General features: G+C 54.3%; 1 protein-coding gene across 2 annotated transcripts; it reads right to left on the bottom strand.

The window, feature by feature from the left end:
- Positions 1–1,404: 1,404 nt before the first annotated feature.
- ccdc51 (coiled-coil domain containing 51) lies at positions 1,405–21,997 on the bottom strand. 2 transcript variants are annotated; one of them, XM_072472808.1, is made up of 4 exons: positions 21,673–21,997; positions 11,272–11,617; positions 5,599–5,763; positions 1,405–5,258 (listed from the first exon to the last, which is right to left on the bottom strand). In XM_072472808.1, exons 2-4 carry the CDS (start codon positions 11,560–11,562, stop codon positions 4,485–4,487), a joined length of 1,230 nt encoding a protein of 409 aa, XP_072328909.1. In that variant the 5' UTR covers positions 11,563–11,617; positions 21,673–21,997; the 3' UTR covers positions 1,405–4,484. The 2 variants fall into 2 exon arrangements, with proteins under 2 accessions (XP_072328909.1, XP_072328910.1); XM_072472809.1 differs by lacking the exon at positions 21,673–21,997 and adding an exon at positions 21,615–21,663.
- Positions 21,998–22,015: the final 18 nt, after the last annotated feature.

Here is a 22,015-nt window from a genome sequence, read left to right as displayed (position 1 = left end):
GTTCGGGGGGGGGGGGTTAGTCATTTAATTTTTACAAGTTCAAGGGGGTTTTATTTGATAAAATTTTACAGGAAAAAAAATGCAGAACTTTGGACAGATGGAGACTCCATACTTTCCAACACCGGAAGGCTTCACCCTCATCCAACAGGTTCCATTGGAGGAGTGTGTACGAGGGCCAAAGGGACCCCAAACCATTTCCTCCATTTTTGTCAGCAGCAAACAAGGTAAGAGAAAATGGTGGGTCGTGAAGGTTGGCCGGCGTGGGTCACAAAGGTCTGCCAGCGTGGGTCCCGAAGGTTGACCGGTTGGTAAAAATGGGTCCCCGGAAGAAAGGTTTGAAGAACACTGACCCAGATCACGCCGGTGAAATGTTCCTTTAAAAATACAACATGCTTTCATTTCATGCAAACACATTCTATAAACAATGTCCAACTAGAAATACTTTTATTGATTATAAATCAAGGTAAATTAAGTTTCTGCTGCAGGCAGATTTTTAAGTGACAAAGTAAAATGTGGAGTCTAGATTTCAAATAATTCAGAGCCAAATATTTTGATGCGCTCAGCACAGTTTCCCAACACATTAACTTTTTGTTGTCCAAATGGAATCTGACCTGAAACCATAGATTAATACAGCACATCAGCAAGTGTTAGCCCCTGATAAAGGGAAAGGAAGGTAAATAGTCACAAAAAATTGAGCTGAAGACTTTTCTCAATCTCCTGAGGTAAAATTTAAACAGTACATTGAACTAGAGTCATGAATGATACTGGTTTGTTCTGGGCAACAGCAGTTGGTATGTTACAATTGGCCCCAGTATCACTGAGCAAAGGGGAAGGTAAGGAAGTGAGAGGGAGAATAGAAAAGACAAAAAAAAAAAGCATTAAGGTTCTCTGTCCAGGTCACTGCTTAAAAGGTCCATTTTCAAATATCCCACCAACACTCTCGAATTTTCTTTAATAACACACATGGGGGGGGGGGTCATTGGCACCCACGAGAGCCTACTCAAGCATGTGCTAGCACCTTCAAGAGGTCCTATTCCCCTATAAACAGTACGGAAAAATGCTAATTCCAAACACTGCTGCAAATTAAACTATGACAGTTGAGTAGCAGTACAGAGAACCAAATCAGGTAATGTTGGGAAGTACCTTTACACGCTGAATGAGTAACGGGGTAGTACAGCAATCAGTTAACGGTTCTGTGCTATCATGAGAGACCTGTGCGTTCATTCTGAATGGAGGCCTTCTTCAACTGCACTTGTTGCTGTGCAGTGGTAATATAGAGAACTACACAGACTCGTGAGCATTGGTAATGGATAAAGAAATCTTAGGTCAAGGATAAAGAAATCTTAGGTCAATTATAACACAGGAAACGCGCAAGGTGTTCCATCGATGTAGTGACAAAATTGCTTTGTTAGAATTTCATCTTCATTTTAGTTTTTTTTTGTAAATCACAACCATTCATTTGCACATCAATTACAACATTTTAATGTTAAATCTTTCAATTCAAGTTACCATTTCTAAAATGTAGCACAACAATAGTGTTTATGGATCCATTATCTTTTGATGCAAATAGTATCTGAGCAGCAAGGGAGATATTTAATTACATTCAATTCCAAACAATTCCTTGGGGGATATTTCATTATCACTGTGAATCAATAAAAATATCTATTCATAAAATTATTTGCAACAAATAAACTCAAGCATGTTTGCATGTTGAAACTACAATCAATAACAGGGCACCGTGGCTAAACACAGCAAATAGGCACAGTCCCATACCAGTACCATATTACAGATAGGTACGAAACACTAGGCTTTTCTTTCCTTCCCTGATCTTTCTCTTTTAACCTGAAAGCACAACACTAGTCATTGGGGTGAAATTTAACAAGGGTTCAGTAACATAACCATGATGCATCAGACTGATACGCAGTGTCGATTTAAAATTGGAGGCGTCAGGAAAGTCAGCATTGAATTTCCGCATCTTCAATAGCTACCGCTAATGCAATCAAGTGGGTAGAGGTGGACAGAATATTATGTTGGAGGTTCAAAGCTCTGAGTGATGACGTCCAAAACAAAAACAGCTTAGGCACTTACACAAAAGGGGAGATCTTGGCCAGAAGTTTAAAATAAAAATATCAAATGAGAGTAGATTTGGATTATTCACACACATTTCCCCATGCATAGATTGGGACAAGAGGATCCAGGAGGAGATACCAGAAATAGAGGGCAATCAAGGGGCTAAGGAGAATGAGAAACTGAAAGTAATTTATATCAGCAGAGAAAACGTATTGGACAAACTTAGGGACTAAAAGTCGACAACTTCCTAGTTCCCGATGGCCTACATCGGGAGGTAGCTGCAGAGATAGTGGATACACAGATTATGATTTTCCAAAATTCCTCAAAATTCTAGAACAGTTTCAATGGATTGGAGGTTAGCAACTGCAATGGAGGGAAAGAGAAAACATGGAACTACAGGTCTGTTATCCTGGAAGATGCTGGAATCTATTAACAAAGTCTTAAAATTGCACTTAGAAACCATAACATTATCAGACAAAGTCAATGTGGGTTAATGAAGGAAAGTAATGTTCGACAAATAGAAGAGTTTTTGAGGATGTAACTAGTAGGGTAGACAAACGTGAACCAGTAGATGTGGTACACTTGGGATTTCCAAAAGGTATTTGATAAGGTCACACAAAAGGTTAATATGGAAGATTAAGGCTCCTGAATATATTGGCATGGATAGCGGATTGGTTAACAGTCAGAAAGCAGAGAGTAAGGATAAACACGGCATTTTTAAGTTGGCAGACTGTAACAAGTGGAGTGTTGGGGCCTCAGCATTTACATTTTTCTATGAATAACTTAGATGAAGCGACTGAAAGTAATGTTGATGATAGAAAACTAGATGGAAATGTACACTCGGAGGAGGACACAGAGGCTGCAAAAATATGTAGACAGGTTTTGCGAGTGGGCAACAAGATGGCAGGTGGAACATAATGTGGGGAAGAGTCAGGTTATTCGCTTTGGCAGCAAGAACAGCAGAATATTTGATAAAAGGTATGAAACTTGCTCAATGTTGATGTTCAGAGAAACTTGTAAAAGGAGCACAAAGTTAGCACGCAGGTAAAGGAAGGAAAATGGTATGTTGGCTTTTATTGCAAGGGGCTCAGAGTACAAGAATAAGGAAATCTTGTTACAATTGTACAGCATTTGGCAAGACCATACCATATTGGATAACTGTATTTCTAGTCACTATATCTGTGGATAACTGTATTTCTGGTCTCTATATCTGTGGAAGGATATAATTGCCTTGGAGGCGGCACAATGAAGGTTCAGTTCGATCCCTGGGGTGAGAGGGTTGAGAGGCTGGGTAAATTGGGTCTATGCTCTCTGGAGTTTAGAAGGATGAGGTGTGATTTTATTGAAACATACACGCTTGGGAAGGGAATTGACAAGATAGACACACGTTACTTTCCCAGGCTGGGGAATCTAGAACATGGGGGGCACAGACTCAAGATAAGGGGTCTATCATTGAAGATTGAGACAAGGCAATCGAATTCTCTACCCCAGATGCTTATGGATGCTCCATTGTTGAGTATATTTATGCTTTCGGTCTTGAAGAATCAGGGAATGGGGAAATGGCAGAAAAGTTGAGGAGTTGAGCCATGATCATATTAAATGGAGAAATAGGTTTGAGGAGGTGCACAGTCTACTCCTGCTCCTATTTCTTATGTTTCATCTTTTCAAAAGTGTGTGCAAGGCATGAGGAAAAAATGCTTTAAAATTCTCAACTCCCTAGCAAATTGCCAATACAAACTTTTGATGTGGTTGAATGCTGAACAGGAATAAGACAGGTGATTAAATTGCCCATTGCCTCCTTGCTTTCTGTGCTGCAGAACTAGACAACAGAATCAAGCTGTGATGCTTTGATAAAATCCTGAAATGAATGTCCCTGAACACAGAAGAGAAATCTCATAGAAGAGTGAACCATTCTAAAAGGAAAGTGTTGGTCTATTATACACAGGAAATAATGCCAACATAGAGCAGCACATGAGAATTTACACGAATGCTGCATGAAAGTATTGATACATGGACATCAGTTGTGCGAAAGAATCTTTTAAGAGGATTTGTATTATGATGACCCTGGTGAGTTTAAGCAAGGTTTGGGAATTAGGACTAATGCATTCTACAAGCTCCCATCATTTTATTCTTGGGATTGAAGCTTTATTCCAGTGCTCAGACTGTTAGCAATATTGAATGATCTGCATAACAGTGATTGCAATTTCAAGATAATCCATTGGAGGTGAAGCACTTTAGGGTTGCTCTAAGGGCATGTGAGTGAGAAGAAAACGGTCAATACAATACCTCTCACAAACTTATGAAGAAATACTCTCCAACTGCCAAGGCTAATTTGTCCCAATTACTGGAAAATAGTATCCAGTTTTTGAAAACAGCACAAACCCGACTTGTAGCATCCATGTCCAGTGCAGCTTTCAATTTCCTTTGAAAAGCATATACAATACAGGCAGTGTAAGAGCGAATGCAGCATACGTCAGCACTGTATTATGCACAGAACTTGCCCTGATATGAGATTCCAACCTCTTCTCAGTCTCCGCTAATCCATCGATCATATTCTCTGTTGCAAGAGCCTGCCAATCCTGCTTCAATCCTGAAGAAACGGTTTGTGACGGCCTAACCTGTGTGATGAGTTTCACTGTCTTCATATCAGAAGCCACTTTCCCAAGTACTTGTTCCAGACCAGTTAACTTTAGTTGCAGCCCTTCTAATGATGCACTGGTCTGTTTCGAGGAGCTTGCTTGTTCCTTCAAAGCATCCAGCACAGGATCTAGTTTGAAACTAGATTCTGCTTTTTTGGGTTTAACAATGGCCTCCTTACTTGCTTGTTTCACTGCAGCATCCTCGTGCACCAGTTCCTTCAGGTTTGTTACAAGTTTATTGAGTTCCTTGTTCTGTATTTGGTGTATGGAGGCCTGCTCTTTAAGGGCTTCCTGCAAGTTAATTGGCCCTTTCTGTGCCTCAAGAAGTAATGCCTTCAGCTCCTGTAGTCGAACTCTGTTGATGTAGGTTGACCCAAAGACCCCGATCATAGCCCCTAACACAGATCCCATTACAGACCAGTTTTTTGTTCTTTCTGCTCTGGTTCTCTCTTTCTCGTGACTTTCTCTCACTGCTGCCGAAAAGCGAGCAAATGTCTCCCGCTCCAGTTCCTCTGCATTTTCGTGAGTCGTTCGGTGTCGTCTCTCCTCCTGATTTTAGGACAGAGAAAGAAAATTGCACAGAAGCTTAATTTTATTCCCTCCTTTTCAATGAGATAAAGGCAGGCGGCATTGAGAATGGAAGAACAGTAAGTACTACAGATGAAAGTAGGAAGTTGGCCCGAGATGATCCAAACCTCAAGTGAAGCCTCCTTGAAGGAGCAGAACCTGAATTCTATCATGTATTACCATCATTAATTGAATTTATTTAATTGAACATACTGGATGAAAGCTTTGTATTATTTTTATTTACAAACTGCTTGCAACTTACCAGGAATAGACAATTAAAAAATGATTGCAGTAAAAAGGCAAATTAAAGCTGTTTTCTCACCTGCAACAGTTTATGTTCCTGAGTGGCCAGTTCTAGATAGTGACTGTCCTCCCGTGAGACTCTATCTAATCGGTCTCGAACCTCCTTCAATTTCAATTGCTGACTTTCAAGGGTTTCCCGACTTTGTCGAACAACACTTCGAGCTACCATGAATGCTTTCTCTGCCTGATGGAAACAGCACATCTATCAGCCACTCATAACAAATTTGGAGGTTATTCATGCAGACCCCGCCTTCTCAATTTTGCCCCTCGTCTGGGGCATGGTGACCCTCAGGCTAAATCACCACCAGTCAGCTCTCCCTCTCAAAATGGGAAATCAGCCTAAGGTCATGTGGTGACGTTGGGAATGGCATTAAACACAAAATTAGAGATGCACGTAATAAGGGAATATCGGTGATCATGGGTGATTTTAATTTGCACATAGATTGTGCAAATCAAATTAGGCACAATGCGATAGAGAAGGAATTCCTGGAGTGTATACGGGATGGTTTTCTTGACCAATATGTGGAGGAACCAACTAGAGAGCAGGCCATCGTAGATTGGGGACTGTGTAATGAGAAGGGAATCATTGCCAATCTGGCTGTGTGAGACCCCTTGGGGATGAGCAACCATAACATGTAGAATTTTTTTTATCGAGATGGAGCGTGAAGTCGTTGATTCGGAGACTAGGGTGCTGAATCTTAATAAAGGAAACTATGAAGATATGAGGCATGAGTTGGCCTTGATAGATTGGGGACAGTTACTTAAAGGGATGACAGTGGATAGGCAATACCAAACATTCAAGGAACGCATGGGGGAACTGCAGCAACAGTTAATTCCTGTCTGGCACAAAAGCAAAATGGGTAAGAGGGCCAATCCATGGCTTATAAAGGAAATTAGAAATAGTATCCAATCCAAGGAAGAAGTGTACAGATTGGCCAAGAAAAATAATAGGTCTGAGGATTGGGAGCAATTTAGAATTCAGCAAAGAAGGACCAAGGGATTGATTAAGAAGGGGAAAATACAGCACAAAGGTAAGCTTGCAGGGGAACATAAAGACTGACACGAAGAGTTTATCTAGATATGTGAAGAGAAAGAGATTGGTAAAGACAAATGTGGGCCCCCTGCAGACAGAAACGGAATGTATAATGAGGGACAAAAAAATGGCTGAGCAATTGAATACATACTTTGGTTCTGTCTTCACAAAAGAGGACACAAATCAAATACCAGAAATGTTGGAGAATGAAAGGTTTAGTCAGAGGGAAGAACTGAGGGAGATCAATATTAGTAGAGAAATAGTGCTGGGAAAATTGATGGGATTCAAGGCGGATAAATCCCCAGGGCCTGAGAATCTGCATCCCAGAGTGCTTAAGGAGGTGGCTCTGGAAATAGTGGATGCATTGCTGGTCATCTTCCGGGGTTCAATAGACTCTGGAACAGTTCCTGCCGATTGGAGGGTAGCTAATGTCACTCCAATATTCAAAAAGTGAGGTAGAGAGAAAACAGAGAATTATAGACCAAGCCTAACATCGGGGTCGTGGGGAAAATTCTTGAATCCATTAGCAAGGACTTTATAGCGGAATATTTAGAAAGCAGTGGCAGGATCAGTCAGAGTCAGCATGGATTTTTGAAGGGGAAATCATGCTCGACAAATCTGTCGGAATTCTTTGAAGATGTAACTAGTACAGTTGACAAGGGGGAGCCAGTCGATGTGGTATATTTGGACTTTCAGAAAGCGTTTGACAAAGTCCTGGATAAGAAATTGTGCAAGATTAAAGCGCATGGGATTAGGGGAAGTGTATTAATAGAGGTGGATAGAAAACTGGTTGGCAGAGAGGAAAGAAAGAGTAGGAATTAATGGGTCCTTTTCAAATTGGCAGGCAGTAACTCGTGGGGTACCAGAGGGATCGGTGCTGGGACCCCAACTATTCTCAATATGTATTAATGATTTGTGACGAGGATGCAGAGATCCTACAGCATGATCTGGACAGGTTGGGCAAATCAATGGCAGATGCGGTATAATTTGGATACGCAAGAGGTTATTCACTTTGGAAGCAGAAACAGGAAGGCAGATTACTACCTGAACGGTTGTAAATTGGGAGAGGGGTGTGTGCAGCAGGACCTGGGTGTCCTTGTGCACCAATCGCTGAAGGTAAGCATGCAGGTGCAGCAGGCGGTAAAGAAGGCTAATGGTATGTTGGCCTTCACTGCGAGAGGTTTTGAGTACAGGAGCAGGGATGTGTTGTTGCAATTATACAGGGCCTTGGTGAGGCCACACTGAGAATAGTGTGTGCAGTTTTGGTCTACTTTTCTGAGGAAGGATGTTCTTGCTCTCAAGGGAGTGCAGCAGAGGTTTACCAGACTGATTCCAGGGATGGCAGGATTGTCATACGAGGAGAGATTGACTAAGTTAGGATTGTTCTCACTGGAGTTCAGAAGAATGAGGAGGAATCTCAGAGACTTATAAAATTCTAACAGGTCTAGACAGGGTAGATGCAGGGAAGATGTTCCCGATGGTGGGCGTCTCCAGAACCAGGGATCACAGTCTGAGGATTCAGGGTAAACCATTTGGGATAGATGTGAGGAGACATTTCTTCACCCAAAGAGTGGTGAGCCTGTGGAATTCATTACCACAGGAAGTAGTTGATGCTAAAACATTGAATAAGCTCAAGAGGCGGCTGGATATAACACTTGGGGCGAATGGGATCAAAGGCTATTGGGGGAAAGCAGGGTTAGGCTATTGAGTTGGATGATCAGCCATGATCGTGATAAATGGCGGAGCAGGCTTGAATGGCCTAAAGGCCTCCTCCTATCTTCTATGTATCTATGTCACCTGGAACTATGGTGACTTTACCAAATTTGGTATGGTGAGCCTGCCTGCTCCAGAACTTTGGTTGGTTGATCTTAAATAATTCCAGTGTCCTGTAGAGCTTAAAACATTTATCTGATGTGCCAGTACTGGAATAAATTAACATTTATATTTAACCGTTAGGGGAGCAAAACATTTCAAAGGAATATTAAACAAACAAGATTTGATATGGAGTCACAGATGACCAAAATCTAGGAAAAACAAAGAAGAGTGGCTGGCTAAGGTAAATATCGGTCCTCTAGAGGATGAGAAGGGAGATTTAATAATGGGAGATGAGGAAATGGCTGAACAACTGAACAGGTTTTTTTGGGTCGGTCTTCACAGTGGAAGACACAAATAACATGCCAGTGACTGATGGAAATGAGGCTATGACAGTTGAGGACCTTGAGAGGACTGTTATCACTAAGGAGGCAGTGATGGGCAAGCTAATGGGGCTAAAGGTAGACAAGTCTCCTGGACCTGATGGAATGCATCCCAGAATGCTAAAAGAGATGGCTAGGGAAATTGCTAATGCACTAGTGATAATTTACCAAAATTCACTAGACTCTGGGGTGGTCCCGGCGGATTGGAAATTAGCAAACGTGACACCACTGTTTAAAAAAGGAGGTAGGCAGAGAGCGGGTAATTATAGGCCAGTGAGCTTAACTTCGGAAGAAATAGCGAGGCATCTGGATGGAAATTGTCCCATTGGGCAGACTCAGCATGGGTTCATAAAGGGCAGGCCGTGCCTAACTAATTTAGTGGAATTTTTTGAGGACATTACCAATGCGGTAGATAACGGGGAGCCAATGGATGTGGTATATCTGGATTTCCAGAAAGTCTTTGACAAGGTGCCACACAAAAGGTTGCTGCAGAAGATTAAGATGCATGGCATTAAGGGGAAAGTAGTAGCATGGATAGAGGATTGGTTAATTAATAGAAAGCAAAGAGTGGGGATAATGGGTGTGTCTCTGGTTGGCAATCAGTAGCTAGTGGTGTCCTTCAGGGATCAGTGTTGGGCCCACAATTGTTCACAATTTAGATACATAGAATTTACAGTGCAGAAGGAGGCTATTCGGCCCATCGAGTCTGCACCGGCCCCTGGAAAGAGCACCCCACCCAAGGTCCACACCTCCACCCTATCCCCATAACCCAGTAACCCCACCTAATCCCCATAACCCAGTAACCCCACCCAACACTAAGGGCAATTTTGGACACTATGGGCAATTTAGCATGACCAATCCACCTAACCCGCACATCTTTGGACTGTGGGAGGAAACAGGAGCACCTGGAGGAAACCCACGCGCACACGGGGAGAATGTGCAGACTCCGCACAGACAGTGACCCAAGCCGGGAATCGAACCTGGGACCCTGGAGCTGTGAAGCAATTGTGCTATCCACAATGCCACCGTGCTGCCCAAATGATGAAGAAGACCAACCCAAAAAACCCGTTGAGTTCCTCAGCCATTTCCTCATCTCCCATTATTAAATCTCCCTTCTCATTTCTAGATTATTTGGAGTTGGGGACCAAGGGCAATGTGTCCAAGTTTGCAGGTGACACTAAGATGAGTGGTAAAGCAAAAAGTGCAGAGGATACTGGAAGACTGCAGAGGGATTTGGATAGGCTAAGTGAATGGGCTAGGGTCTGGCAGATGGAATACAATGTTGACAAATGTGAGGTTATCCATTTTGGTAGGAATAACAGCAAAAGGGATTATTACTTAAATGATAAAATATTAAAACATGCTGCTGTGCAGAGACCTGGGTGTGCTAGTGCATGAGTCGCAAAAAGTTGGTTTACAGGTGCAACAGGTGATTAAGAAGGCAAATGGAATTTTGTCCTTCATTGCTAGAGGGATGGAGTTCAAAACTAGGGAGGTTATGCTGCAATTGTATAAGGTGTTAGTGAGGCCACACCTGGAGTATTGTGTTCAGTTTTGGTCTCCTTACTCGAGAAAGGACGTACTGGCACTGGAGGGTGTGCAGAGGAGATTCACAAGGTTAATCCCAGAGCTGAAGGGGTTGGATTACGAGGAAAGGTTGAGTAGACTGGGACTGTACCCGTTGGAATTTAGAAGGATGAGGGGGGATCTTATAGAAACATATAAGATTATGAAGGGAATAGATAGGATAGATGCAGGCAGGTTGTTTCCACTGGCGGGTGAAAGCAGAACGAGGGGGCATAGCCTCAAAGTAAGGGGAAGTAGATTTAGGACTGAGTTTAGGAGGAACTTCTTCACCCAAAGGGTTGTGAATCTATGGAATTCCTTGCCCAGTGAAGCAGTAGAGGCTCCTTCATTAAATGTTTTTAAAGATAAAGATAGATAGTTTTTTGAAGAATAAATGGATTAAGGGTTATGGTGTTCGGGTCGGAAAGTGGAGCTGAGTCCACAAAAGATCAGCCATGATCTCATTGAATGGCAGAGCAGGCTCGAGGGGCCAGATGGCCTACTCCTGCTCCTAGTTCTTGTGTTCTTATGTAGAAAGGCAATAATGGGATTGCATTCACTAATATAAAATAAAACCAAATTACTGTGGATGCTGAAATCTGAAACCAAAGAGACAAAATGCTGGAAAATTTCAGCAGGTCTGGCAGCATTTGTCGGGAGAGAAAAGAGCTAACGTTTTGAGTCCAGGTGACCCGTTGGCGGGTTTGAGACCTTCACGGTACTAGGTAGTAATCTATTATACAGTTTGCCTTCTTAAAATTTTGATTGTGCCCCTTCTCTTTTCCAATTAGAAAAGATTTACCCTCCTTAGGCACTCTTCAGACTCAGTGCTACCTACACCACAAGTTATATAGCATCAGCCTATAGTTGTGAATGGCATCTGGAAGCAGCACAATACCTCAGTGACTTTTAGCTGTGCCACTTGCACCTCTTTCAGTCCAACAAACTCTTCGTATTTCTCCCACAAGGAATTTGTTGTAGTTCGAATATGCTCTACAGTCCTTTTGCTGAAATCCTTACTCAGTTCCACCCACTTCAGTTGTGCAGCATCGTTGGCCTCACTCAGACTCTTGGTAATGGTTTTCTGCATGGGCTTCGAGCAGTAAAGTCGCACTCGGAGGCTGGTGCTTGTTGCAATTGGGAAGCAAGAAGCACAGGAGCACATCACACTGACTAGCTGCCTCATCATGGGGGTGAGGTTTCACTTCCAAAGTGATCTGTATTCAGCCAGAGTGCCAAACAGCCTGTGAATACAGTGACAAATATTACTACTGAAACTCATACAGCAATTTGAATAGTAGCCAACAACATTTTATATAGAACCTTTAATGTGGTAAAACAACAAAAGGCGCTTCACAGAAACATTATCAAATAAAATCTGGTACCAAGCCATGTAAAATGATATTAGGACGGAAGACAAAGCTTGGACAATGAGGTAAATAGAAAGGAGAGAAAATGTAAGGCAGAGAGGTTTGGAATTCCAGAGTGTAGTGCTTTGACAACTGACAATACAATCACCGCGGTAGTGGATTAAAATTGGGGATGTCCAAGAGGCCAGACAGAATTGCAGCAATGCCTGGGGGTTGTTACAGTGATAGGGAGGGGAGAGGTTGTGGAGGGAATTTGTAAACACAGATGAGAATTTAAGAATTAATGTGCTGCTGAAGCAGGAGTCAATGTAGCCAGCGGGCAAAGGCAGTGGAGTTTTGGATGAGCAGGAGCCAATGTGGTCAGCAGGCAAAGAGTGGAGTTTTGGATGATAAGTTATGGAGGGTAGAATGCAAAGGGCAGCTGGAAGAATGCTGGAATGGGTCGAGACTGCTAAAGGTGTGGACAAGCACGGTAACCTGTCAAGGCCTAGTTTTAGGCCTGATTAAATTGGGTAAAGAATTGGGCACTTCAAACCAAGCCACAGTCACTCCAGCACACAACCCCATGGGAATTCGAACTGGCCAAGTTCGAACACTGAAGGTTCGACAGGCTGCCAAGGCATGTCTGGACCTGCCCTGTCAATCAGCCATCAAGGGATAATTGATCCGATTAATATGCAACGATCTACTCTCAGGCGCCTAAAGTTCCTGCCATCACCTTATTTGGTAACGGTGCATATGCGAATAACGCCACTGGAGATGGACACCTGGGATGGGCCCAGGGGTCCTATTAATCGGGCATCAATCAGATCATTGGATACTGAAACCTCCTCTCGATACCCCATTGGCAGACGAACATGGGATGTGGCAAAAGGGCGCAAAGCCAAGGGGGAATAAAAACAGACACTCCAGACAACTCAGGAGCGAAATCTCAACGTGGGAGGTGACCTTGACCAACCAGACCAGGAAGGAAGAAAGATACTATCAGCGAGAACCACCTTTGTGACGACAGACCTGAGGGACTCAAGGATGGGATCCACAGCCCTACCAAGCCATCTTTGTGGGTAGTATAAACTGATCTTGGGTACTTCTAAAATATTGTGTGGAAAATATACGGGTAATTTTGTATTTAAATAAAAGATTATTGAATGCGTATGTGTGTTTGTACTTTGTTCTCCTCGCGACTAAAAGACACCTAGGTAAAATCTTTGAGTAAGTGAACTCGTTGAAAGTATCTGAATCGGACACATAGGGTTCAACAGCAGAAGAACTGAGCACCATTAGAGATAGAACTGGTTGATTTCAGTGATGGCTTGGACACGTGGCTGGAAGCTCAACTCAGGGTCAACCAAGGTTCCAAACAGTCCCTCATCCCAGAATAATAGTGCAGAAGATGCCCTTCGGCCAAGTGAGTCTGCACCAACTCGACTGGCAGTGAAAGGCAGCAGCTTTCCCAGTTACCCTGTATTCCACATGTGCCTTTTTTTGTCTAATTCATTCATTCAAGGCATCATCAACTTGCAAATTGAGTCATTTTAAAAAGGGTAAAAATCATGTTTCAAAACGTCTTCTTTCAAAAGACCACAGCAAAGACGAAAATAAATCACTCTTGCCCACATTCCTCGGGTCCAGACATAAATCCTGTTCTGCCTGTCGATTTAGATGGTCACCCCCCCACCCTCGTAGAGTGCTGACTGCTGCCCACCAAGGTGACGGGGGACTGCTTTTCTCAATGTCACAGACGGGGGTGGGAGAAGCTGGGTCGGTGTTTGGGGGCAGGTGAAGAGAGAGCGCGGCGGGTAGCTGTTGCTGTTTTTTTTGGGGGGGGGGGGGGGGAAGAAGCCTGGTCGGTGTTGGGGGGGGGGGGGGTGGAAAGGGAAGCCAGGTCGATGTTCGGGGGGGGGGGGGGGAGGAAAGAGAGCCGGGTCATTGTTTGTGGAGGGGGAAGAGAGCCAGGTCGGTGTTGGGGGAGTGAGGGGTGGGGGGGAGGAAGAGAGAGAAGCTGGGGCGGTGTTGGGGGGGGGGCGGGGGAGAAAAGACGGGGCGTTGTTGGGGGGGGGGGGCAGGGGAGAGAAGCCGGGGCGGTGTTGGGGGGGGAAGGGGGGGGCAGGGGCAGGGGAGAACTGGGGGGGGGGCGGCGAGAGAACGGGTGGGGGGGGGGGCGAGAGAACGGGGGGGGGGGAAGAGAACGGTGGGGGGGGGGGGAAGAGAGCGGGGGGGGAAAGAGAGCGGGGGGGGGGGAAGAGAACGGGGGGGGGAAGAGAGCGGGGGGGGAAAGAGAGCGGGGGGGGGAAAGAGAGCGGGGGGGGGAAAGAGAGCGGGGGGGGGAAAGAGAGCGGGGGGGGAAAGAGAGCGGGGGGGGAAAGAGAGCGGGGGGAAAGAGAGCGGGGGGGGAAGAGAGGGGGGGGGAAGAGAGGGGGGGGAAGAGAGCGGGGGGGGAAAGAGAGCGGGGGGGGAAAGAGAGCGGGGGGGGAAAGAGAGCGGGGGGGGAAAGAGAGCGGGGGGGGAAAGAGAGCGGGGGGGGAAAGAGAGCGGGGGGGGAAAGAGAGCGGGGGGAAAGAGAGCGGGGGGAAAGAGAGCGGGGGGGGAAGAGAGGGGGGGGGGAAGAGAGGGGGGGGAAGAGAGCGGGGGGGGAAGAGAGCGGGGGGGGAAGAGAGCGGGGGGGAAGAGAGCGGGGGGGAAGAGAGCGGGGGGGAAGAGAGCGGGGGGGAAGAGAGCGGGGGGGAAGAGAGCGGGGGGGAAGAGAGCGGGGGGGAAGAGAGCGGGGGGGAAGAGAGCGGGGGGGAAGAGAGCGGGGGGGAAGAGAGCGGGGGGAAGAGAGCGGGGGGAAGAGAGCGGGGGGGAAGAGAGCGGGGGGGAAGAGAGCGGGGGGGAAGAGAGCGGGGGGGGAAGAGAGCGGGGGGGAAGAGAGCGGGGGGGGAAGAGAGCGGGGGGGGGGAAGAGAGCGGGGGGGGAAGAGAGCGGGGGGGGGAAGAGAGCGGGGGGGGAAGAGAGCGGGGGGGGAAGAGAGCGGGGGGGGAAGAGAGCGGGGGGGGAAGAGAGCGGGGGGGGAAGAGAGCGGGGGGGGAAGAGAGCGGGGGGGGGAAGAGAGCGGGGGGGGGAAGAGAGCGGGGGGGGAAGAGAGCGGGGGGGGAAGAGAGCGGGGGGGGAAGAGAGCGGGGGGGGAAGAGAGCGGGGGGGGAAGAGAGCGGGGGGGGGAAGAGAGCGGGGGGGAAGAGAGCGGGGGGGAAGAGAGCGGGGGGGAAGAGAGCGGGGGGGGAAGAGAGCGGGGGGGGAAGAGAGCGGGGGGGGGAAGAGAGCGGGGGGGGAAGAGAGCGGGGGGGGAAGAGAGCGGGGGGGGAAGAGAGCGGGGGGGGAAGAGAGCGGGGGGGGAAGAGAGCGGGGGGAAGAGAGCGGGGGGGGAAGAGAGCGGGGGGGAAGAGAGCGGGGGGGAAGAGAGCGGGGGGGAAGAGAGCGGGGGGGAAGAGAGCGGGGGGGGAAGAGAGCGGGGGGGGGAAGAGAGCGGGGGGGGAAGAGAGCGGGGGGGGAAGAGAGCGGGGGGGGAAGAGAGCGGGGGGGGGAAGAGAGCGGGGGGGGAAGAGAGCGGGGGGAAGAGAGCGGGGGGGGAAGAGAGCGGGGGGGGAAGAGAGCGGGGGGGGAAGAGAGCGGGGGGGGAAGAGAGCGGGGGGGGAAGAGAGCGGGGGGAAGAGAGCGGGGGGGAAGAGAGCGGGGGGGGAAGAGAGCGGGGGGGGAAGAGAGCGGGGGGGGGAAGAGAGCGGGGGGGAAGAGAGCGGGGGGGAAGAGAGCGGGGGGGAAGAGAGCGGGGGGGAAGAGAGCGGGGGGGAAGAGAGCGGGGGGGGAAGAGAGCGGGGGGGGAAGAGAGCGGGGGGGAAGAGAGCGGGGGGGGGAAGAGAGCGGGGGGGGGAAGAGAGCGGGGGGGGGAAGAGAGCGGGGGGGGGAAGAAGAGCGGGGGGGGGGAAGAGAGCGGGGGGGGAAGAGAGCGGGGGGGGGAAGAGAGCGGGGGGGGAGAGAGCGGGGGGGGAAGAGAGCGGGGGGGGGAAGAGAGCGGGGGGGGAAAGAGAGGGGGGGGGAAAGAGAGGGGGGGGAAAGAGAGGGGGGGGAAAGAGAGGGGGGGGGGAAAGAGAGGGGGGGGGAGGGGGGGGAAGAGAGCGGGCCGGGAGGGGGGGAAAGAGAGCGGGACGGGAGGGGGGGGGAAAGAGAGGGGGGGGGGAAAGAGAGGGGGGGGGAAAGAGAGGGGGGGGAGGGGGGAAAGAGAGCGGGCCGGGGAGGGGGGGGGGAAGAGAGGGGGGGGGGGAAAGAGAGGGGGGGGAGGGGGGGGAAAGAGAGGGGGGGGAGGGGGGGGGAAAGAGAGCGGGCCGGGGAGGGGGGGGAAAGAGAGCGGGACGGGAGGGGGGGGGGAAAGAGAGCGGGCCGGGGAGGGGGGGGGAAAGAGAGCGGGCCGGGGAGGGGGGGGGGGAAAGAGAGCGGGGAGGGGGGGGGGAAAGAGAGCGGGCCGGGGAGGGGAAGGGGTGGGGGGAGGGGGGAGAGAGCGGGCCGGGGAGGGCCGGGGAGGGGGGTAAGAGAGCGGGCCGGGGAGGGGGGGGGTAAGAGAGCGGGCCGGGAGGGGGGGGGGGTAAGAGAGCGGGCCGGGGAGGGGGGGGGGGGTAAGAGAGCGGGCCGGGGAGGGGGGGGGGTAAGAGAGCGGGCCGGGGAGGGGGGGGGGGGTAAGAGAGCGGGCCGCGGAGGGGGGTAAGAGAGCGGGCCGGGGGGGGGGGGGGTAAGAGAGCGGGAGGAGGGGGGGGGTAAGAGAGCGGGAGGAGGGGGGGGGGGCAAGAGAGCGGGAGGAGGGGGGGGGGCAAGAGAGCGGGAGGAGGGGGGGGGGCAAGAGAGCGGGAGGAGGGGGGGGTAAGAGAGCGGGAGGGGGGTAAGAGAGCGGGAGGGGGGTAAGAGAGCGGGAGGGGGGGTAAGAGAGCGGGAGGGGGGGTAAGAGAGCGGGAGGGGGGGTAAGAGAGCGGGAGGGGGGTAAGAGAGCGGGGAGGGGGGGTAAGAGAGCGGGGGGGTAAGAGAGCGGGGGGGTAAGAGAGCGGGGGGGTAAGAGAGCGGGGGGGGTAAGAGAGCGGGGGGTAAGAGAGCGGGGGGGGTAAGTAGAGAGCGGGGGGGTAAGAGAGCGGGGGGGTAGAGAGCGGGGGGGGTAGAGAGCGGGGGGGGGGTAAGAGAGCGGGGGGGGGGTAAGAGAGCGGGGGGGGGTAAGAGAGCGGGGGGGGTAAGAGAGCGGGGGGGGGTAAGAGAGCGGGGGGGGTAGAGAGCGGGGGGGGGTAAGAGAGCGGGGGGGGTAAGAGAGCGGGGGGGGTAAGAGAGCGGGGGGGGGTAAGAGAGCGGGGGGGTAAGAGAGCGGGGGGGGTAAGAGAGCGGGGGGGGTAAGAGAGCGGGGGGGGTAAGAGAGCGGGGGGGTAAGAGAGCGGGGGGGGGTAAGAGAGCGGGGGGGGTAAGAGAGCGGGGGGGGTAAGAGAGCGGGGGGGTAAGAGAGCGGGGGGGGTAAGAGAGCGGGGGGGGTAAGAGAGCGGGGGGGGTAAGAGAGCGGGGGGGGTAAGAGAGCGGGGGGGGTAAGAGAGCGGGGGGGGTAAGAGAGCGGGGGGCGGTAAGAGAGCGGGGGGGGTAAGAGAGCGGGGGGGGTAAGAGAGCGGGAGGGGGTAAGAGAGCGGAGGGGGTAAGAGAGCGGGAGGGGGGTAAGAGAGCGGAGGGGGGTAAGAGAGCGGGAGGGGGGGTAAGAGAGCGGGGCGGGTAGAGAGCGGGAGGGGGGGTAAGAGAGCGGGAGGGGGGGTAAGAGAGCGGGAGGGGGGTAAGAGAGCGGAGGGGGGTAAGAGAGCGGGAGGGGGGTAGAGAGCGGGAGGGGGGGTAAGAGAGCGGGAGGGGGGGGTAAGAGAGCGGGAGGGGGGGTAAGAGAGCAGGAGGGGGGTAAGAGAGCGGGAGGGGGGTAAGAGAGCGGGAGGGGGTAAGAGAGCGGAGGGGGGTAAGAGAGCGGGAGGGGGGTAAGAGAGCGGGAGGGGGGTAAGAGAGCGGGAGGGGGGTAAGAGAGCGGGAGGGGGGGGTAAGAGAGCGGGAGTGGGGGGGGTAAGAGAGCGGGAGTGGGGGGGTAAGAGAGCGGGAGGGGTGGGGTAAGAGAGCGGGAGGGGTGGGGTAAGAGAGCGGGAGGGGGGTAAGAGAGCGGGAGGGGGGTAAGAGAGCGGGAGAGGGGTAAGAGAGCGGGAGGGGGGTAAGAGAGCGGGGAGGGGGGTAAGAGAGCGGGAGGGGCGTAAGAGAGCGGGAGGGGCGTAAGAGAGCGGGAGGGGGGTAAGAGAGCGGGAGGGGGGTAAGAGAGCGGGAGGGGGGTAAGAGAGCGGGAGGGGGGTAAGAGAGCGGGAGGGGGGTAAGAGAGCGGGAGGGGGGTAGAGAGCGGGAGGGGGGTAAGAGAGCGGGAGGGGGGGTAAGAGAGCGGGAGGGGGGGTAAGAGAGCGGGGGGGTAAGAGAGCGGAGGGGGGGGTAAGAGAGCGGGGGGGGTAAGAGCGGGAGGGGGGGGTAAGAGAGCGGGAGGGGGAGGTAAGAGAGCGGGAGGGGTAAGAGAGCGGGAGGGGGGTAAGAGAGCGGGAGGGGGGCGTAAGAGAGCGGGAGGGGGGGTAAGAGAGCGGGAGGGGGGGTAAGAGAGCAGGAGGGGGGGGTAAGAGAGCGGGAGGGGGGGGTAAGAGAGCGGGAGGGGGGGGTAAGAGAGCGGGAGGGGGGGGGTAAGAGAGCGGGAGGGGGGGGGTAAGAGAGCGGGAGGGGGGGTAAGAGAGCGGGAGGGGGGGGTAAGAGAGCGGGCCGGGGAGGGGGGGGGTAAGAGAGCGGGCCGGGGAGGGGGGGGTAAGAGAGCGGGCCGGGGAGGGGGGGGGATAAGAGAGCGGGCCGGGGGGGGGGGGGGGTAAGAGAGCGGGCCGGGGGGGTAAGAGAGCGGGCCGGGGGGGGGGGGGGGGTAAGAGAGCGGGCCTGGGGGGGGGGGGGGGGGGTAAGAGAGCGGGCCGGGGAGGGGGGGGGTAAGAGAGCGGGCCGGGGAGGGGGGGGGGTAAGAGAGCGGGCCGGGGAGGGGGGGTAAGAGAGCGGGAGGAGGGGGGGGGTAAGAGAGCGGGAGGAGGGGTAAGAGAACGGGGGGGGGGTAAGAGAGCGGGAGGGGGGGGTAAGAGAGCGGGAGGGGGGGGGTAAGAGAGCGGGAGGGGGGGTAAGAGAGCGGGCCGGGGAGGGGGGGGGTAAGAGAGCGGGCCGGGGAGGGGGGGGGGTAAGAGAGCGGGCCGGGGAGGGGGGTAAGAGAGCGGGCCGGGGGGGGGGGGTAGAGAGCGGGAGAGGGGGGGGTAGAGAGCGGGAGGAGGGGGGGGTAAGAGAGCGGGAGGAGGGGGAGGGGGGGGGGGTAAGAGAGCGGGAGGAGGGGGGGTAAGAGAGCGGGAGGGGGGTAAGAGAGCGGGGGGGGTAAGAGAGCGGGAGGGGGGGGTAAGAGAGCGGGAGGGGGGTAAGAGAGCGCGGAGGGGGGTAAGAGAGCGGGAGGGGGTAAGAGAGCGGGGAGGGGGGGTAAGAGAGCGGAGGGTATGGGGGGTAAGAGAGCGGGGGGATGGGGGGGTAAGAGAGCAGGGGGGATGGGGGGGTAAGAGAGCGGGGGGATGGGGGGGTAAGAGAGCGGGGGGATGGGGGGGGTAAGAGAGCGGGGGGATGGGGGGTAAGAGAGCGGGGGGATGGGGGGGTAAGAGAGCGGGGGGATGGGGGGTGGTAAGAGAGCGGGGGGATGGGGGGGTAAGAGAGCGGGAGGGGGGGGGTAGCGGGGGGATGGGGGGGTAAGAGAGCGGGGGGATGGGGGGGTAAGAGAGCGGGGGGATGGGGGGGTAAGAGAGCGGGAGGGGGGGGGTAAGAGAGCGGGAGGGGGGGGGTAAGAGAGCGGGAGGGGGGGTAAGAGAGCGGGAGGGGGGAGTAAGAGAGCGGGAGGGGGTAAGAGAGCGGGAGGGGGGGGTAAGAGAGCGGGGGGGGGTAAGAGAGCGGGAGGGGGGTAAGAGAGCGGGAGGGGGGTAAGAGAGCGGGAGGGGGGGTAAGAGAGCGGGAGGGGGGGTAAGAGAGCGGGAGGGGGGGGTAAGAGAGCGGGAGGGGGGGTAAGAGAGCGGGAGGGGGGGGTAAGAGAGCGGGAGGGGGGTAAGAGAGCGAGAAGGGGGGGGTAAGAGAGCGGGAGGGGGGGGTAAGAGAGCGGGAGGGGGGGGTAAGAGAGCGGGAGGGGGGGTAAGAGAGCGGGAGGGGGGGTAAGAGAGCGGGAGGGGGGGGTAAGAGAGCGGGAGGGGGGGTAAGAGAGCGGGGGGGGTAAGAGAGCGGGCCGGGGAGGGGGGGGGGGGTAAGAGAGCGGGCCGGGGGGGGGGGGTAAGAGAGCGGGCCGGGGGGGGGCAAGAGAGCGGGCCGGGGGGGGCAAGAGAGCGGGCCGGGGGGGGGGGGGGGGAAGAGAGCGGGGGGGGGGGGTAAGAGAGCGGGAGGGGGGGTAAGAGAGCGGGAGGGGGGGGTAAGAGAGCGGGAGGGGGGGGTAAGAGAGCGGGAGGGGGGGGGTAAGAGAGCGGGGGGGGGTAAGAGAGCGGGAGGGGGGGGTAAGAGAGCGGGAGGAGGGGGGGTAAGAGAGCGGGAGGAGGGGGGTAAAGAGAGCGGGAGGAGGGGGGTAAAGAGAGCGGGAGGGGGGGGTAAGAGAGCGGGGGGGGTAAGAGAGCGGGAGGGGGGGTAAGAGAGCAGGCCGGGGAGGGGGGGGGTAAGAGAGCGGGCCGGGGAGGGGGGGTAAGAGAGCGGGCCGGGGGGGGGGGGTAAGAGAGCGGGAGGAGGGGGGGGGGGTAAGAGAGCGGGAGGAGGGGAGGGTAAGAGAGCGGGAGGAGGGGGGGGGTAAGAGAGCGGGGGGGGGTAAGAGAGCGGGGGGGGTAAGAGAGCGGGGGGGGTAAGAGAGCGGGGGGGGGTAAGAGAGCGGGGGGGGTAAGAGAGCGGGGGGGGGTAAGAGAGCGGGGGGGGTAAGAGAGCGGGGGGGGTAAGAGAGCGGGGGGGGTAAGAGAGCGGGGGGGGTAAGAGAGCGGGGGGGGTAAGAGAGCGGGGGGGGTAAGAGAGCGGGGGGGGTAAGAGAGCGGGGGGGGGTAAGAGAGCGGGGGGGTAAGAGAGCGGGGGGGTAAGAGAGCGGGGGGGGTAAGAGAGCGGGGGGGGTAAGAGAGCGGGGGGGGTAAGAGAGCGGGGGGGGTAAGAGAGCGGGGGGGGTAAGAGAGCGGGGGGGGTAAGAGAGCGGGGGGGGGTAAGAGAGCGGGGGGGGGTAAGAGAGCGGGGGGGGGTAAGAGAGCGGGGGGGGGTAAGAGAGCGGGGGGGGGTAAGAGAGCGGGGGGGGTAAGAGAGCGGGGGGGGGTAAGAGAGCGGGGGGGGGTAAGAGAGCGGGGGGGGGTAAGAGTGCGGGCCGGGGGGGGGGGGGGTAAGAGAGCGGGCCGGGGGGGGGGGGGTAAGAGAGCGGGCCGGGGGGGGGGGGGGTAAGAGAGCGGGCCGGGGGGGGGGGGGGTAAGAGAGCGGGCCGGGGGGGGGGGGGTAAGAGAGCGGGCCGGGGGGGGGGGTAAGAGAGCGGGCCGGGGGGGGGGGGGGTAAGAGAGCGGGCCGGGGGGGGGGGGTAAGAGAGCGGGCCGGGGGGGGGGGGGGGTAAGAGAGCGGGCCGGGGGGGGGGGGGGTAAGAGAGCGGGCCGGGGGGGGGGGGGGGTAAGAGAGCGGGCCGGGGGGGGGGGGGGTAAGAGAGCGGGGCCGGGGGGGGGTAAGAGAGCGGGCCGGGGGGGGGGTAAGAGAGCGGGCCGGGGAGGGGGGGGGGTAAGAGAGCCGGCCTTTATTCCCGCGCACCCCTGGCCTCACCGACCTTCACCCTCACGGTGATGGCTGCGCCTCCGAGCGAACCGCCCCCAGGCCCACCTCACCTCAGCTCCCCTCCGGGCTTCGAGACAGCGGGTCGGTGTCCTCCCCTCATCCTCATCCCGGCGCTCCATCCGCCGACGCCGCGATAAGATTTGGTCCGTTTCACAAGCGACCCGCCCGGCAACTCCTCCAATAACTTCACCATCCGCCGATTCGCCTAACTCGCAAATTCAACCGGCCTTTCAAATAGGGGGGAAGAGAAACAAAAAAATAAACAGGGCGCCGCTTCCTCCCCGCCCACAACCTAAACCCCTTCACTGGGCAGCGGCTGTGCCCGCTCATCAACATGGTCCTTTCGGCATCGCTGGAATGTGCTGAGCCGAAAGCGGACGCCCCGTTTACTCT

Source organism: Scyliorhinus torazame, chromosome 13 (assembly GCF_047496885.1).
Source record: "Scyliorhinus torazame isolate Kashiwa2021f chromosome 13, sScyTor2.1, whole genome shotgun sequence".
In the NCBI taxonomy this organism is placed as follows: domain Eukaryota; kingdom Metazoa; phylum Chordata; class Chondrichthyes; order Carcharhiniformes; family Scyliorhinidae; genus Scyliorhinus; species Scyliorhinus torazame.
The sequence above is the reverse complement of the archived record's forward strand: the minus strand, read 5'-3'. Positions and strand labels throughout refer to the sequence as shown.